Source organism: Choristoneura fumiferana, chromosome 2 (genome assembly GCF_025370935.1).
Source record: "Choristoneura fumiferana chromosome 2, NRCan_CFum_1, whole genome shotgun sequence".
Classification (NCBI taxonomy): Eukaryota; Metazoa; Arthropoda; class Insecta; order Lepidoptera; family Tortricidae; genus Choristoneura; species Choristoneura fumiferana.
Window position 1 is genome coordinate 6,727,806 of NC_133473.1, and position 17,869 is coordinate 6,745,674.

Genomic DNA, 17,869 nt, shown 5'->3' on the forward strand with positions numbered 1-17,869 from the left:
AGGTAGGTACTACAAAAGCCTGTTCCACTTTTAACCAGGTATAGAAAGTAAATAAAGTATTTATGGTTAATTTATTTTATTCGTTCTGGCAATCTTACAATACAGGAGTTGTTAAAACATTTTCAAGTTCGATTTACAGGTTTTCGAGTATAGACTAGACTTATTCCGTTATATTCTGGCGAGCAAAAATAAATATATAAAAAAGTAGTAAGTTTGACAGTAAAAGGGCTGCTTGCACGCATTAAAGTTATTTAACTTAAGTCTAAGTTAAGAAGACAATTTTAATGCGAGCTTTTTGCTTACTTTATTTTTCGTTGACTGTACTTGCATTGCCATCCAAACATTTTTGTACTGATACAAGTCGATGACACTATCTGTTGAACAGTTCTGTCCTGCGGAGACGGTCCTGGCCGGGCCACCAAAATTTCACTACCAAATTATTACCTACTACTACTTATTGTGTCTCTGAACTTACATAAGTACCTAACAATGCCAAATTACAGTTCAATCGGACATCAGCAAGTGGTCAGTAAATAGTTTGCAAATTTTTAAACCATAATTCAGGTACACATAGGCACACATGCGAATGCAAGTTCAAATAAAAGTTTGTAAATAGCGTGGATAAGGCTGATAGTTTCATACATTTTGACACCCAACCCAACGATAGCAGCTAACTCGAAGTTTTAAAAATATCAAAGAACTTGTAGCGCGTGCAAGCATCTCGAGTTTAGGTAATCCTCCGAAACACGTATCAAAATAATCGAATTCGATTACATCATTGTTCTAAATCTAATAATCAGTCTTTATAACTACGTTAAGCTAAACAATAAAAACTGAACAATCAAACATTTCTGTTTCCATTACATCGGTTAATTTTAAATTGATCGGTTAGGTACATACGTCCTTTTATAAATGATAATTAGAAAAAAAATGGGGGGATGGTTTGGGGCTCTACCATAAACATTTAATATACTAAAATTTGCGGCCTAGGCACACAAGCTAATTTATTGCATTATTCGCACTGTAAAAAGTTATCAAACTAACTCTTTTCTTGGTTTAAAAAGCATGGGTTGACCGTTTAATAAATCGTGGATTTATAATCAAAGCTGTTAGAATCTGATAAATGCTTATACTGCGATATAATGGAAACCAGAAGTGTACTATATGTTCGAATTCAACGTGGATCTTACACTTTTCTATTTAGAAAATGACAGCAGCGATAAACACCATCAATATACTCTTAAAGTGTGATGAACACCTTCTTCTTCGCCATAACATGCGCTATAATGACCCATAACGCCGTTCCCCAAAGGGCTTCAACGAGTTGCATGGCATGGGTTTCCATGTTGGGGACTTTCCAATGGAACGGGAACATATTGGAGCATACTGAATGCCCTATGTATAGTGCGATAGCGTTGAGTCCCGGAGCCCTAAAGGGTCCACCGCCCCACAGGCGCCAGGCGTCGGTGAACACGTAGCAGATGCTTAGTAGAACGAGGCAGATTGCTGACGTCACGAGAACGAATGACATTGACCTGGAGAAAGTAAGAAATTTGAAACGGCGTTTAGGAGTTTGAGGTCGAGGTAATACACCGTGAAATTTTTATCGTATACAATTTTATTGGTTCTAGATACAAACATTAATTGGATATGTGCTTTACCCAATAATGCAATAATTCAGCATAATTCATAGCGCAAACGAACCAGCAAATAAATTTATTATATTCATTCAAAGACGAAGAAAGGTGTGCAATGTGCAAGTGGGTCACGTAAACGTAAGTAAGCAACCACTCTCACGGTCAAGATTACTGCTGGGTTGCACCAGCATAATAATATTTTCTGCCCATCGCATGTGATTCCAAGTCAGCTAGGTACGCAACACAGAAAATGTTCACCATGTCACCAGCCGCATGGACGACGAGCCATAAAATAAACTGAGATTAATTGAAAGACCTCAGATTCTTGTTGATAAGCATCACGACGTGGTCGGACAGAGAAGCCAACCAACATTACGCTTGTAGGCAAAGACTACCGCCCGCAAAGGATTTTTTTAAGGTTGAGTCGCCATAACAGCCAAAGACACTAGGTCCTTGCTTTTATTAACTTTGTTTTACTTTTCAAAATGTATATGAGGTGTTTTATTGGCGATGGCGGCGGGCAGTCGGGACTGGGAAGATAGGGTCCAGACAGTGCTGGAATCTCACTGGCTAAAAAACCGGGCTGCACGTCCCCAACTCCTTGGAGTTTATTACGGGGAGGCGAGAGTTGGTGGGGATTCTTATCTACAGTTTTGCTTCAGCTATTTGCTGGAAATTCGAGAGACGAACATTATTTATATTCTTTCGTCAGGCTCTGCTAGGTACTTGGGTCAGTCTTGTTGATCCCCATTGGTTTCTTCCTTGACCGACCCGCTAAGTATTAATGTAAAGTCCCATACCATAGGTTCTTGTTGATAGGCAGCACGCCGTGATCCCGCGAGAAACCGGTCAGCAGCGCGCCGGCCAAGGCGAAGACCAGCGCCCACGCCAGCCAGCGGGAGACGCGGGCTTTGTGCGAGCGCTGCAGCAGCACCGTCGCACCCGCCTGCACGCCAAGCAGCACCTGTGCCGCTGAAGTCAGACAACCTGGGGACAGACAGATTAAAAAGTTTTGAACTTTCTGAATTTACACTCATAATTAATAGACCTTTTAGCGATACACCGTAAAATTGGAATCTTTGCTAGCACTTCGTTGAAAACCTGCATGTTTATGTATCAGTTTGTCAAGTCCCAGGAACAAGTTCTTAGCAACTCAGTCAGTCAGATTATTCAATTGCTGAAACTTCAGATAGAGCCAGCGGGAGAATTTTACCTTCGCACTTGATTGGTTTTCGGAGAGTTCAATCATAAGCAACCCACCAGAATTCACTTTTTAAATATTTTTGAAATTATTTTTAACTTGATTGTTTTTGAACGAAAACGAGCATCACTATACTACAAGGATTCATTAACAGATTGTTCAATGAAGTAACATTGTCTTTAAAGAAATAAGGCCATTTAGTCTAAGACGCACCCAGAATCACAACTGCCAAATATTCTTTCTGCCAACCAGTACAGGATGAAGATAAAACGAGGCCCCCGTTGGTAATGCGGCTATGGGTAAATTAACATCCAGACTAGTGATTTTTCAAACCTATGACTGAAGTGCTCACCTAGCAGCCCCTCGGGATCTGTCTTCGGCCCGCCATAGACCTGCCACCTGTCCGCCCATTGGTAGAGGTGCGAGGACCCCAGCACGAGCCGGTCGATGTAGCCGGCCGCGCCGCCGCTGCACTCCGGTGCCGCCCAGTCGTCGTGTTTGCCACCAGGTCCGAGGTAACCCCTGACAAGGAAAGATGTATAAGTTAGCAGAAGACAAATACAAAAGAATGGCTGAAAAAGAGATATTTTTAGCCGAAATACTACTCTGTACTCTCTCTGATACTCTACTGACCACGGCCGCTGTAATGTTGCCGAAACGTCGAGGTAAATATTACTCGTGTGTTTTAGTGTGATAAGTCCTGTGCGTGGTAGGTATTTTGACTATGAGTGAAAATCACGAAAGTTTAAGACATTATAAAGAGATATTTGTAGTTGAAGTCTTTGGAATTATGAAGCGACAGTGAGATGTTCTAGTTATGGCTGTCTATTCAAATGATCTAATAAACTATGCATAAGTGGATGATGCTTTTGGTACAAGAAATACCTATCTTGACACGAGGAAAGAAACTTAGCCCTACCTACTCATGGATAGACTATTTCACGTTATTATTTCACTATCTTGACGTCACTCGCTTCTCCAGCAGCCGATGATTTATCAATAGTCTAGAATTCATATCTGACGGTTTCAATTTGGTGCAGCACCGTACCTATATCTTATACGTTATCGTTCTCTTAATATTGCGTAATCAAAAAGATAATCGGGTATTTACACCTTCTTGGCAATATCCAAACAAAAGTCGATTGTTTCTAAGTTACTATGGTGTAGGTACGTATCTTTCTGATTTCGGCTTATTACATCTCACTACAAGGCATAGGTTTTTTCTCCGAAAAAGACGCGGGCCTAGTGTGCATTGGGAACTTCACGCTTTTTACTTTTCAGATAGGTGGGTTAAGTTAGGTTACTGATTGACTCATCTACTTTCAACTCTTAAATTTTACATGATCTAACTAATAATAGTTCCCCTATAAATGAGGGCGGATTTTACCAAATTATAACAGAATTAGAATGTATGTAATAGGAGCAAATCACGGGCGAGAGCTAGTCAAGGTTTAATACTCACGCTGGGCAGTCGGGGTGGTGCACGACGAAGGTGACGACGGTGTGGACGGCCACCAGGACTCCGGCCAACGCCCAGCACCACGCGCAAGATAGTACGTCCTTCAACGCCTGGCCGCAAGCTCCCTGCAACAGTAGTTAGGTTGGTTGGTAAGGTTTCCTCGGCCATTCTCATTTTATCGTGCACCTGTCTAATTACCGTACCGCGTTATTACCGCACTAGTGTTACGGTAATTAGACTTGAGTCCACAGATAAATAATAAATAATAAATAAATATCACGGGACAATTCAGACCAAAGCTTGTGTTATGGGTAGTAAGCAACGAATAAATATAATTATATACATACATACTTAAATACATATTAAACACCCAAGACCCGAAAACAAGCATTCGTATTTTTCATACAAATATCTGCCCCGACACGGGAATCGAACCCGGGACCTCAAGCTTCGTAGTCAGGTTCTCTAACTACTAGGCCATCTGGTCGTAAAAAATGACAAACAGATAAATGTAAATCGTCGGTGATACTGCAATACGACTTATGTAATTATCATCTCGGGAAAAGATGGTGCTTATATTCAGAACTATGTGGGTAAAGAAATATTCGCTGGATCTCCTATCTGGCAAAATAATGTGTTTTTTTTTTCGTAGATAAAGCATAATCTGGCTAATACAAAAAAAATGTAGTAGGTAATACCTATAGACTGTAAATAGAATAAGTATAACTAGTTTGAAAATGAAAAGTATAAGCTAAACTTCTAATTTGGCAAAGTGAAAGAGAGAGCTATTGGGCGATTCATAAATTTAGAACATGATTGTAAATTAGGTACACAGCGCAATTGATACTGCAGCGTAAGCTGAGCAACGAATGATGAAATATTATTTCAAATAGATAAATGTATAAAAAACTAAAACATACAGTAATAGTTAAGCAAATACGTACCATAACCTGGGGGCGTGCAGCCGGGTCTTTTAGCCGGTAAGGGTCTGGCGACTGTCCCTAAAGGATTTTCCCAACTGCACGCCTGTATCTCCTACAAAGCACCTCGTATAAAAAAAATACAAGTAAACAAAAGCAAGGACCTAGTGTGATTGGCCCTTGAGGCGACTTAATCCCGAAATAAAATACACCATAACCCAAACCAGAAGACAGAAGAATTTGATCAAACCTCATTTACCCTGGGAGGCGTGAAGTACTTAGGCGCCGTGAGGGCGTAGAATCCAGCTGCCACGAAGTAGGACACGGCCAGCCGCTGCAAAACCCCGAAGATTCGGATTTTGCTCAACATGTTGTCACCGTACACTGTGTTCAAAGCCACACCGATCAGGAACATCAGAAAGGATCGCTGGAATAACAAAAGACAGTGTTTTTAGAAAGACTAAAGTTACCGTATGCTACTTTCTGATTTGTTTGTTTCGTTTGTTTGGTTTCCTGTCCCTTTTTTTATATATCGTCGCCTTTTGGTGCACATAGTGACGCATTAACTACCGATTGATGAAAAGTAAGTAGTGAGGATTTATAATAGTAGATAGATGGCAGTAAATAAATTGAACATTTAAATTGAAAATAGTTTTCGACTATTTATAATTTATTTAAAGATAAATAATTGAAAAAAAAAGGTAAATTAGTTTTGCTGTTTAATATTAATTTAATTAGTAATAAATAACAATCAATAAAAAGTATCAACTCATTTCAATTAGTAAAATAATATAACAAACCGCGTTTCAAAACGTGGCATTACGTTAATTTTCGGGTGTATTCTGAATTTTTATCATAATAATACAGATTACTCATACAGATCTCGAAGACATCCTTTTCGAGCTAGTGAGATGAATACATATTTCTGTATTGACGCATATGTTACCGGCTGTCACATTATCCACACTTATTTAAGAGGTGTCGCGAATGCACATGTACGTACGTTCAAATTGCTGCAAAATTATCCCAGAGCACTTGGCTAATGTAACAAAAACTTTTCTAATACTTGAGTTGGCACTGAATGCGTTAGTTAATTAATTATGTTAGTGAGTGCATTTTATTTGGGTAACAATAACGAGGTCCGCGCTCAGAACGCGTTGCGTAAGCGAGCTGCACCGCTTTTGCAAAATATTGTGTTATTCTTCTCTATGAGATAATGCAAAACAAATCTAGGTGTTATATGAAGCAAGAGCTTCAAAAAGTGCTTATATTGTTTAAATATCCGGTATCGCTAGTTTAACCATAATGTGTCATAATTGTATTTTACGTAAACCGTGTAGGTATACCTACGTGTCCAAAAGAATAGTGACAATACAAGACGTACAAATCGGTGACCCAGTCGTCGCAGTGACACAATCATTTAATACTACACATATGTAGAGGTCGATCACTAATATCTTTTTACGAACCGTTACCTGCCTCAATAACATGCACGGATAGTCAGATATCAAGGCAGAGCGTGCCGAATAGACCCCATCGTCGGTGATGAAATAAACCAGGCCGCGTCCGCGTTCTGCAGGTCAGTAATGATCGAACGACTTAACAAATAGATCCATAAAGAAATTATCGCCATCACGATGCCTAACGAACGTCGTATTTTACAAGACGACAATGAGAAAAGAACAAACTATTCAATGGATGCTGTTCACTGCGCACAATCAACAGCGCCAATAAATCAGAGACGGTAGAGAGAGCTAGCGATCGCAATCGCTGCACGCGACGGGATTTCCAATGAAATATGTTGCAAAAACAAATCGGTACAAATACTGCTGATATGTGCAAAAGATCACAGAATGATCAATAATACGGAAGTCATACGACGCAATAAGTGCGAAAGTGAGCGGATCGCGTGCTAAAATCTTTTGCATTAATTAGTAGCAAATTCAAATACAACCATATCAATTTTGACAGCTGATATTATCTGTATTCGATAAGAAATAATTCCTTTCACACACTAGTCACTCTATTGTATGTAGAAAGAGTTATTACAACATTATCTTAGTAAACATTTCGTAATACTTGGCGCAGGCTCTTAAAGGTCATCGAGCCATCCGCTCCCTGCAACCTGAAGAACCGGTCAGTTGTAGGCAGCCTGTACGGAGCGTTTACATAAGACCACTCTCAGATAGCTCTAACTTAGTAAGCAAGTTCCAGAGCTTTACACTTACATTCCTCACAATGTTAAACAATCTAAAATTATGAATGCATTTAATTTTTGCCGATTTTTTTTGTTCTCCTACTCTATCGTATTGAAATTTTGTTCCACTTCCTTAATTGGTAACTTATTCAATTTAAAAAAAACAGAGTTTGGCTTTTGGATGTGATGAATAATAACACTGTCTGTTAGGTCAGTATCTCCATATTATTGCTTAATAGAATACAGCATAGAATATTAAAATATAGGTCCTTAGTTACCTAAGAGAATGAAAATCTATTAAAACAGATACTGTCACTAATCTGTAAACCTAGTTCTGCAATAGTATGTAGGTCAACACATTTCGCTCGTATTAAGTGTCAACTGTCATCAGTATCATTTATGGTAATTATCACAACCTTAATCTTTTACCCGAGAACAGACCAACTAGTTTAATCTTTGAGTGCCACCGTGGAGGAAACTGAATCGCGTACCAGGGTGGAACCTTTTCATAATGATTTCTTTGGCAGATGTATGGAATGGAATCTCAAATGACATTAGGTACTATTAATGTCATTTGAGATTCCGCCCTGGCACATAATTCAGGTTTATGTGAATTGACTGTAAATACAATCATCAGGATGTAACTATATATTGGAACATGTCGACGTGCTCTACCGCTCTTGCCAGTTGTGCCTTATGAGCACCAAGGCATCATCATCACCAGCCGGAAGACGACCACTGTTGAACAAAGGCCTTCCCCTTAGAACGCAATAATGAATGACATGCGGCAACTTGCGACCACCGGTTGCCCGCAACTCTCGCGATGGCATCAATCTACCTAGGGGATTTGTCTTCCGGTTCGTGATTGCCACTCGAGGACCTTTCTTCCGGAACAGTTATTTGTTCTTCGAGCGATGCATCAACTACCCTGTGCTATATTTTGTCAGTTGACGAATTCTTAATAATAAACAGTGCATTTTTACTATTCAAATGTAAGGCATAGAAAGACGCTATTGCAACTGTAGTAAAATTCAAACAACGAACTTGCTATGGATGTCTGAATGTCCCACAGTTGGGTGTCTTCCCACTACTTCCATTGGCAGTGCTATAATATAGTTCTATAATAGTACTGTCAATGGAATTAGTGGGAACACACACACACACCCACAGTTGCACTAAATAACCCTACCATATACGTACTACTAAATTATTAGGTTCTTTGGAAAAATGAGAAGAATGTTTAGTATTTATAAGATAGGGGTTACAGATATTTTAGTTCATCATTAGACGCACCCTGACGACGTGCATAAAGATTTTCCACCGCGGCACTCCTTTCGCGAAGGCCCCTTTTACTGACAGGGGTATGCAGACCCCCATGATCCACAGGAAGGAAGGAAAGACCAGGTCACCAGCAGTCAGGCCGTTCCACGTCGCATGCTCCAGCCACCAGTAGCCGCCGGCGCCATCATTTACGAATATCATGAATACTATCGCCATTCTAGAACAATACGTCGTTTTGCTGTTCAATTGTTTTATTATTTTTTTCAATAAAGGCTTGAGAATCGCCAGTAATCTCGTAAATACAAACATTTTGTACAAACATTTGATTTGATTGAAGTTTAAGAGTGCAAACATGAGAGGGACGGGTGTTTCGGTACGTTAGTAATTGGGTTTTTGGTCCAAATAAAATAAACTTAGATCGTAAAATTTAGGGGCTGAAATTTATTGGCTCAACTATCCACCAATAAATATCTCATACGAACGACTCGAAACATAGTCCATAACATAATTTTCCTTCTATACCTAATACCCTACGTACAAGACCTACATATTGTATAATTTTCAATTTTGCAACTAAAAATGATGTAATGGTAAAGAAAAAAACATCAAATCACTGCAATTATTATGTAGTGTTGTCGTAACACACAATGATAGAATAAGAAAACATATTTTCGGCAATGATTAACAAGCGGGTGTTTACATGTAGAAACATTAGTTATTGTAGTTAGGCAACAATGTCTTGGGACAAATCTTATTTAACCAAATTTGGTTAAGGACAACTTCCAAAGTAGGAAACGTTAAAAAATAGTTGGATTGACTCAAGAGATATATGTCTCAATGGGATAGCTATTATCAGTTTACATTTTTCGGACTCTATCACCTTTCTTCTCAGGTGAATCACAAATGATTTTTTACGGTTTAAATTTTTTTAAGTCTGTGTCACTCATTTCTTGGATTGAAAAATTATAGTATTGTTCAGTCAATTTCAAATATAAGCGATCCCAACTACAGCCATAAAACGAGTACAAATGAGACCAGATGTAATAACAAAAAAAATGTCTAAGGCATTTACGAAACAGAATTGTCATACTTATTCATTTTTACGTAGTATATACCACGTCTCTGTTGACGACTTTATTTAAAAGTAAATCCAAATCATTTATTCAGTAAATAGGCCGCAATGGGCACTTGTACACGTCATTTTTTAAACTACCAGCGCTTTCGGAAAGCCATCGTTGGCAAGAAGAATGCGCCGCAAGAAACTTGGCAGAATGTAATTTTTTCATAATAATATAATTACAAATAAAATACTTAAAAACTACAGTTAACAATTAAAGAAAAAAAATCAAAAAATAATAATAATACAGGGATGTACGGGGTACAAAACTAAATACTAACTATATCTACGTTCAGTGGAAGTGTAGATTGCTTCCACCGTCATTAATTAAAATAATAATAATTTAGTTCTGAAATATACATTTCAGGTCAAGTAACCATTAAGCTTTTGGATTCCGAAGGCAAGCTCACGTCTGCCGCCCCCAAAGTTAGCTCACACGCACTCATATCATGCTCTGAAAGCAGAGCGGTACCGAGGGCATGGTATTGCTTCCGTTCCCATAAGCTCTATGGGATCGTCTTGGGAACTTCGACGTCGCAAGCCTGTGACTAGAAATTAAACTAAAAATATAAAGGTTTAAAATCCATAAGCTTAACAATATACAGCCTTAAATGTAGCAAGGGGATGTATAAAGTCCCTGAGTTAATAATAAATTACCTTACCCTAAAGAGTACCTTACCCTCGGAAGGTGTCAAGAGCTCGTAGCCTCTGCTGTATAGCCAGTTCCTTGTCACCGTATCGCAGTTTTCCCGTCCGCCACACCCGAGACATGACCAGCCTCACCAATCCGTACAACACCCATATTCCCAGCAGCACTCCAATGGCCAGGAGAAGAGCTAGTGAACAAACATTTATAGTTAGGCTGTGTCAGAGTATCGTCACTTATCCCTAAAGTCCTACTTGACTGGATCTGACCATCAAATCATTCATCAATTTCATAAGAAAACTTATAATTTTCTGAGTGACACTCTTCTGAGTGTCGACTTTTTCTAACTGAATGATGTAGTGCTTAAAACCCAGATAAGAGTCATACGTTTTGTATTTTGTATATTTATTATTATGAATGTTTAAAGTTCTATATTCATTGACCAATTAGTACTTTACATAGTACGTTCGGTGGTTACTCTTACAATTGATTTGTTATTTATAACGTACGCTATGTTTTACTGAACATATTTGTTTAGTCAAGAGTTTATTGGACATTCCAGTCATCGATTTCGAAATCCACTATCAGCATGGACGTAACATATGGATATTGAAAATATTTATCGGCAATAATATAATCATTAATTCAAATTTAGACTGCATTTTTAACCATAAAGCCACAATACTATTTTAATTCAAGTTCTTGATGAAAATACAAATCCTATTATGTTCATGTATTTTCATTTGACAACTTAAACAATTTGCTTAATTTACTCAAAGACCTACTTAATATTTTTATCTAATGGTAAGTAAATTACGTATCACTTAAAATTGCAATACCTACACAACACCATACTATACATAATATATTTATACAAACAAATACCTATCATCAAAAGCTAGACGTACTTCAATTTTAAGATAAAATATCTACATCAATTTCTTCTTAAACCATCCGATAGCTGAGCGACAGTTGTGTTATAAGAGCAGTGGAGGCAACTCAAACCTATTACATAATCATTTAATTCACAATGAAGGCTTTAATAGTTCTAAGTATTGTATTCGTCGTGAACGTATATGGTGCTGATCAAAGAATTGATCCCTTAGTACTAATCAATCAAGGTCTGGTGAGGGGCCAGAAAGCTACCGATGGTGATTATTCCACTTTCTTGGGAATACCATACGCTAAAGTGGACTTGGATGATCCGTTTGGGGTAAGTTAAGACTAATTAATTTTATAACTTTCGGTAGAGTCGCAGCTAGACGAGGCTTCTACGGCGGATTCCCAAATCATTCGATCTATAATGGTTACCGTAGCATGACGGATAAATTATATCAAGTATTTTATTAAAGTGTAATTAAAATAATAACAACTGTAGATAATAATATTGAAGGAACTGAATCTTGACCGACTTTAAGGAACTTTTTCACGGAAATACCTAAAAAAAAATTGTTATATCTACGGTGGGTCAAGAGAATTATGGTCGACTGTATAACATGTTTCTTCAAACGAAATTTCAAGAACTTTTTTCTTTCAGCCAGCTCGCGCGGCTCCAAGCTTTGAAGAAGAAATATTCTATGCCAACGAAGGAACTGTACAGTGCCCTCTGACACCTTTCAGTGGATATGCTCGAGCAGCCGGAATATCTCCCGTGGAATCTGTTGACTGCCTTCAGCTAAACATATTTGTGCCCTCTCAGGCGAGTATAAGGAATCCCTTGCCCGTCCTTGTTTGGATTCACGGTGGAACCTATTTATCAGGAACTGGGCATAAATTTAGTGGCCGAAAATTACTCAAACATGGCGTTATTGTTGTAGCGATTAATTACCGCTTAGGTGCGTACGGATTTATATGCCTCAACAATCCTGCTGTTCCTGGCAACCAAGGGCTGAAAGATCAATATGTAGCACTGCAATGGGTAAGAGACAATATTGCCGCTTTTGGTGGCAACCCGTACAATGTTACTATAGCTGGTCAAAGCGCAGGTTCAGCTTCAGTTCTGTTGCATTTATTTTCTCCAAAAGAAAAATTGTTCAATAAAGTTATAGCAGAGAGTGGAACACCTCTAAGTCCTGACATGTTTACAAATGGTGATGCGGATGCAGCTTTGAAATTAGCTAATTATTTGGGACTTAACACAACGGATGACCAGCAAGCCTTGGATTTCTTGGCTAAATCACACCACAGTTTAGTTACAGGTGCAACTCATGACTTAAAAATAGAATTTAAACCATGCAGAGAAAATTCTTTCAGTGGTGTTGATATTTTCGTTGATAATCAACCGTACTCTCTATCTAATTCAAGGAAAGTTAGAAATACACCTATTTTGATTGGTAATACTGACTTTGAATATCGAGGTGATGTACGACAGATGCATGGAAACGAATTTTTTGATAAAGACTTCTTTTATTCGTGGATACAAAACACCTTTGTGATGGAAAATGAGGAAGTGTACACCGCTGCTAAAATCGTAAGGCATTTTTACGTCGGTGATAAGGATATTTCATCGGATGTCAATACTGAAGCTGAGTACTTTAATTCTGATATTGTGTTCAATCATCCCATACAAGACACAATAACAAGACTAATAAATGAGAACGCAAGTCATGTGTACGAGTATGTATTCAGCTATGTGGGCGACACTGGCTTGTCTGGCGCAGCTCACTCAGCTGAACTGCCATTCCTGTTTGATTTATATGGGGATTTTGGAGAACTCATGACCCATTCTTCTACTGAAGATGATCTGTTAATGGTCGACCGCCTAACTACTTTATGGACAAACTTTATTAAATATGGGTAAGCTTGTATACCTATAACATTTAACACAAAATTCCATATTGATTTGTTGTAACTACAATCGTTTTATTTGTTTTTAGCAATCCAACGCCCGAAACATCAGAGCTGATACCGGTCACATGGTCACCTGTTACAGCAAATTCTAGACCGTACCTGATTATCAACAAAGAACTTCGAATGGAAACTGAAGAAAGGTTCTTAAAAGAAAGAATGGCATTCTGGGATCTGTTTTATTCCATTTATGGACAATATAATATTTTTGCATGATGGGTAATTTATTCAGTTGAATGTAATTTAAATTAAAATAAATGAATTGAGCCACTTGAAACTACTAGACTACGAAGTTAGGTATTAATGCATGTGTGTAAGTAAACTCTTTATCGCAATCAAAAATATAGTATAGGTAAAGAGAAAAAATTACAAAGGCGAACATAAAAAAGGATCTTTTAATAAAGGTTTCTCATCCAGCTAACCTAGTTGAGAGAAGGAAATTCAAAAATATAGGCAAACAGTCAAAATAACGTGCGGTAAAAGAAAATAAAATGAATAAAACTTTAAAAAAGTATATTAATTAATATTATAATAAATGTAAACAAATACAAGCCACAAAACGTGACACAAAAGCGGACACAGTGTACTTGATTGGACTCGTTATTGTCATTTGTGATTTAATTTATCCATATTACCTTCATTGTTGTCTAAACCCTTATAAACACGATTACCAAAAATGTCTTGTAGGCTAAATTAAAATCTTGTCAGCAATTAAATTTTTAGACTAACAATAAGTAGGTACCTATTATTATTACATACGAGTGCCTGCTATCAAAGCGTAGACTGTAAGTACTTCACTGTTAAGATAAACAATTCAAGACTAATTTCTCCCATAGCATTCAGATAAATAATGGAGGTCCTATATGCAAACTGACCGGCAGTTGTGTTATACGAGTAGTGCAAGTAACTCAATCATTACTTTAAGCAATTCACAATGGAGTGTTTAGTATTACTAAATGTAATATTAGTTGTGAGTGTCTATGGTGCAGTTCAAAGGGTTAATCTCTTAGTATTCATCAGTCAAGGTCTGGTAAGAGGCCAGACAGCCACCGACACTCTACGTTTTTGGGAATACCCTATGCCAAAGTGGATTTAAATAATCCATTTGGGGTAAGTTTTTGTTTGATTTGAATAACATACGAGTATCGCGGATAAGTTGGTTAGTATTAAATGTACATAGAAAAATATTTTTCTCCCTTTCAGGATGCCAGACCGGCTCCAAACTTTGGGGGAGAAAAATATTCCATGCTTCTGAGGCAACAATAATCCAGTGTCCGCAAACACCTTTTAGTGGATATACCCGAGTAGCCACCAAATCTGCGGAAGAGTCTATCCATTGTCTTCAATTGAACATATTTGTGCCTTCTGAGGCGAGTGTTAAAAATCCATTGCCAGTCCTTATCTGGATTCATGGAGGTGTCTTCATATTTGGAACAGGCCTTGAATTTGGAGTGCGACATTTAACCAAACGTAGTGTTATTGTAGTAACGGTAAATTATCGTTTAGGTGCGTATGGCTTTATGTGCCTAGACAGTCCTGCTGCTCCCGGCAATCAAGGGCTGAAAGATCAACATAAAGCCCTACCGTGGGTAAGACAATATTGCAGCTTTTGGTGGCAACCCGTATAATGTACTATAGGTAACAGGTCAAAGTGCGGGTTCATCTTCAGTTCTGTTGCATTTATTTTCTCCTAACGAAAATTTGTTCTCCAAAGTGATAGCACAAAGTGGAACACCACTCAGCCCAGATATGTTTACACACGGCGAACCAAATGCAGCAATAAAATTAGCAAAATTTTTGGGACTAAACGCAACAAATAATAAAGCCTTGGAATTCTTGGCTGAAACATTCCACGGCATGGTCACCGGTGCAACCCATGATTTAAAAATAGAATTGAAACCGTGCAAAGAAAAATCTTTCCGTGGGGTTGATATTTTTGTAAATAATGACCCTTATTCATTGTCTAATGAAAGAAAAAATATTAACACGCCAATTTTAATTGGTAATACCGATTTGAAGTATCGAGGTGACGTACAAACAATGTACGGAGATGACTATTTCAATAAAGATTTTTTTTATTCGACTCGAGACTACTGGATACATTTAACATAAACAGCTATGACCTACTGCTGCCGAAATAGTAATACATTTTTACGTCGGAGATAAAACTATTTCAACAGATGTCAACACCGAAGCTGAGTATTTCAACTCGGATTTTGTATTCAATCACCCTATTCAAGACACAATAACAAAGATAGTAAATGAAAATGCGAATCCTGTTAATGAGTACATTTTCAGTTATGTAGGAAATTCTGGTTTCTCTGGTGCCAGCCACTCAGCCGAGTTACCTTACTTGTTTGACTTATTTGGTGATTTTGGGGAGAACATGGCACATTCCTCAACTGACTACTATTTGCTATTGGTTGAATGTTTGACTACTTTATGGACAAATTTCGTTAAATATGGATAACTAAATGTATCCGTACCTATCCCTATGTCGTGTGTAAATTAATTAATAAAGGATTTACAATTACTTACTTAACAGCAACCCAACGCCTGAAGCATCGGAGCTAATTCCAGTCACGTGGATACCTGTTACCAGCAACTCACGGCTGTACCTGAGCATTGACAAACAACTTCGCATGGAGATGGAGGAAAGATTTTTGAAACAAAGAATGGCGTTTTGGGACCTATTTTATTCAATTTAAGGAAAAAACAATGTTTATGCTCGCAAAAAGCAAGGTCACTAACATTTATTTTGTATGTAAGTGGTATACATCGTATTCGTAACGATTATACCTTTATCCTTTTCCCGCATTTCATCCTGTTCACTATCCCGATCTGACAAGCTCAGCGCCATAGGAATTGGTTCAATAGGCGGGAAAGTGGTACAAAGAAATAAAGTTTTTTTTGTGTATTGTGTATGATTGACCTAAAATTATACCAGATGGCTTGCCTTCGTCTACTAAGTATATGCATATAAAATACATAGGTATGGCGATACCTTAAAACGAAAAAATGCTGGCTTAATGCTGGAAAAAAGGCTGGTTATAAATTAACTCATTGCTTTGATTGTCGAACCAATGTGGTACTATACTTAAGTATTTAGTTAGTATGACTGACAAGAAACAAAATTGTAAACTTGTGGCATTTGAACTAAAACACTTCTGTTAGCCTTATTGTTAGTATCAGTTGGCGGTAGTAGGATCATCTAAAGGGATCGGCTAAGATCATTATCAAACCCAGAATTATCAGGGTACTTCACAAACAAGGTTACAATTTTACCATGAAACCATTTTCGAACACTCAGATAGGTTTATCGCGAAATCAAGTGGCAGTTGCATTGCAAGAGTAGAGGAAGCTGCTTGGAGGGTTAGTTGTCAATCACTAAGCTATAATGAAAGACATAGTAATATTCCTAATTCTTTCCTTGGTCGTGAACGTCTATGGTGTTCAACAAAGAGTAGATCCCTTAGTTCTTATTGGGCAAGGCCTGGTAAGAGGGCAGAAATCTACTGATGGTGATTACTCAGCGTTTATGGGCGTACCTTACGCAAAGGTAGATTTAGATGATCCGTTTGGGGTAAGTAGATTAATATCTGATTTAATTATTATTTATCTGTTTCATCATCATGTTCTATATGAACTAAGCAAAGGCCTCTTGTTGACTCTGATAATAATGTTTTTGACATTGCAAATACAATTAAAGTTATGATAAACCCTAAACTTATTAGCTCGTAAAAATGTTGCTGTAATCAGTAAAAAGATATTAAAAAATGTTTAGTGACTGATAGCTATTTTAATACTCATTTCAGGCAGCCCAGCCAGCTTCTCATTTTGAAGAAGAAATATTTTACGCTTATGACAACTCAAAAGTGTGCCCTCAAACATTTAAAGGGTTTTCCAATACTGCGTCTGAGCAGGAGGATATCGATTGTCTCCAGTTAAGCCTCTACGTACCGTCTCGAGCAAGCTCCAAGAATCCCCTTCCAGTTCTTGTTTGGATTCATGGTGGAGGTTTTGCTGTAGGAAGCGGCAATCAACAGGGACCAAGCAACTTACTAAAACACGGCATCATCATTGTAACTGTCAACTACCGACTAGGACCGTATGGATTTATGTGTCTTAACAATACCGCTGTACCAGGAAATCAGGGGCTGAAAGATCAGTATACCGCACTTCGATGGGTTCGGGACAATATTGCCGCTTTTGGTGGCAACCCTTACAACGTAACTCTGGGTGGTTTTAGTGCCGGCTCTGCTTCCGTTTTATATCAATTGTATTCATCAAAAGATAAGTTGTTTAATAAGGTGATCGCAGAAGTGGAACGCATCTTAGCCTGACATGTTCGGTAGCGGGGACTATGATGCGGCCGTGAAACTAGCAAATTATTTGGGTTTGAATACGACTGACGAGCAGCAAGCCTTGAACTTTTTAGCCACAACTCATCACAGTTTAGTCACGGGTGCTGCCAGTGATTTAGCGTTAGAGTTTTTACCATGCAAAGAGAAATATTTTAATGATGTTGATAATTTTATAGACAAGGAACGTCCTACTTATCAAA

General features: G+C 38.0%; 2 protein-coding genes and 1 pseudogene across 4 annotated transcripts in view; 2 read left to right on the forward strand and 1 right to left on the reverse strand.

Annotated features, from left to right (window-relative positions):
- Positions 1-59: 59 nt before the first annotated feature.
- The window catches only part of Hgsnat (Heparan-alpha-glucosaminide N-acetyltransferase), a 40,795-nt gene continuing 22,985 nt past the window's right edge, over positions 60-17,869 (reverse strand). The window contains exons 4-10 of one of the 2 annotated variants that reach the window (XM_074106588.1): positions 10,492-10,648; positions 8,708-8,912; positions 5,477-5,644; positions 4,301-4,422; positions 3,191-3,360; positions 2,438-2,624; positions 60-1,535 (exon numbers count right to left, since the gene is read on the reverse strand). In XM_074106588.1, coding sequence (XP_073962689.1) covers positions 1,241-1,535; positions 2,438-2,624; positions 3,191-3,360; positions 4,301-4,422; positions 5,477-5,644; positions 8,708-8,912; positions 10,492-10,648 — 1,304 coding nt within the window. In that variant the 3' untranslated portion in view covers positions 60-1,240. Of the gene's footprint in view, positions 1,536-2,437; positions 2,625-3,190; positions 3,361-4,300; positions 4,423-5,467; positions 5,645-8,707; positions 8,913-10,491; positions 10,649-17,869 lie in introns of both variants that reach the window. The other variant, XM_074106580.1, reaches the window with a different exon arrangement.
- On the forward strand, positions 11,431-14,231 carry LOC141441712 (acetylcholinesterase-like). Of its 2 annotated transcripts, XM_074106542.1 has the most exons (4): positions 11,431-11,671; positions 11,996-13,254; positions 13,335-13,524; positions 14,142-14,231. In XM_074106542.1, the coding sequence occupies exons 1-3, from the start codon at positions 11,489-11,491 to the stop codon at positions 13,519-13,521; spliced, it is 1,629 nt and encodes a 542-aa protein (XP_073962643.1). In that variant the 5' UTR covers positions 11,431-11,488; the 3' UTR covers positions 13,522-13,524; positions 14,142-14,231. The 2 variants fall into 2 exon arrangements, with proteins under 2 accessions (XP_073962643.1, XP_073962633.1); XM_074106532.1 differs by lacking the exon at positions 14,142-14,231 and having other exon boundaries at positions 13,335-13,532.
- LOC141445373 (juvenile hormone esterase-like) overlaps positions 16,448-17,869 on the forward strand; it is a 4,003-nt pseudogene continuing 2,581 nt past the window's right edge.

What these genes read in the sequence shown, in the direction of transcription:
- LOC141441712 (XM_074106542.1), top strand. Translation starts at nt 11,489, where the DNA reads ATGAAGGCTTTAATAGTTCTAAGTATTGTATTCGTCGTGAACGTATAT. An exon ending in ACTTGGATGATCCGTTTGGG is followed by an intron (nt 11,672 to 11,995) that starts GTAAGTTAAGAC and finishes TTTTTCTTTCAG; the next exon opens with CCAGCTCGCGCGGCTCCAAG. An exon ending in ACAAACTTTATTAAATATGG is followed by an intron (nt 13,255 to 13,334) that starts GTAAGCTTGTAT and finishes ATTTGTTTTTAG; the next exon opens with CAATCCAACGCCCGAAACAT.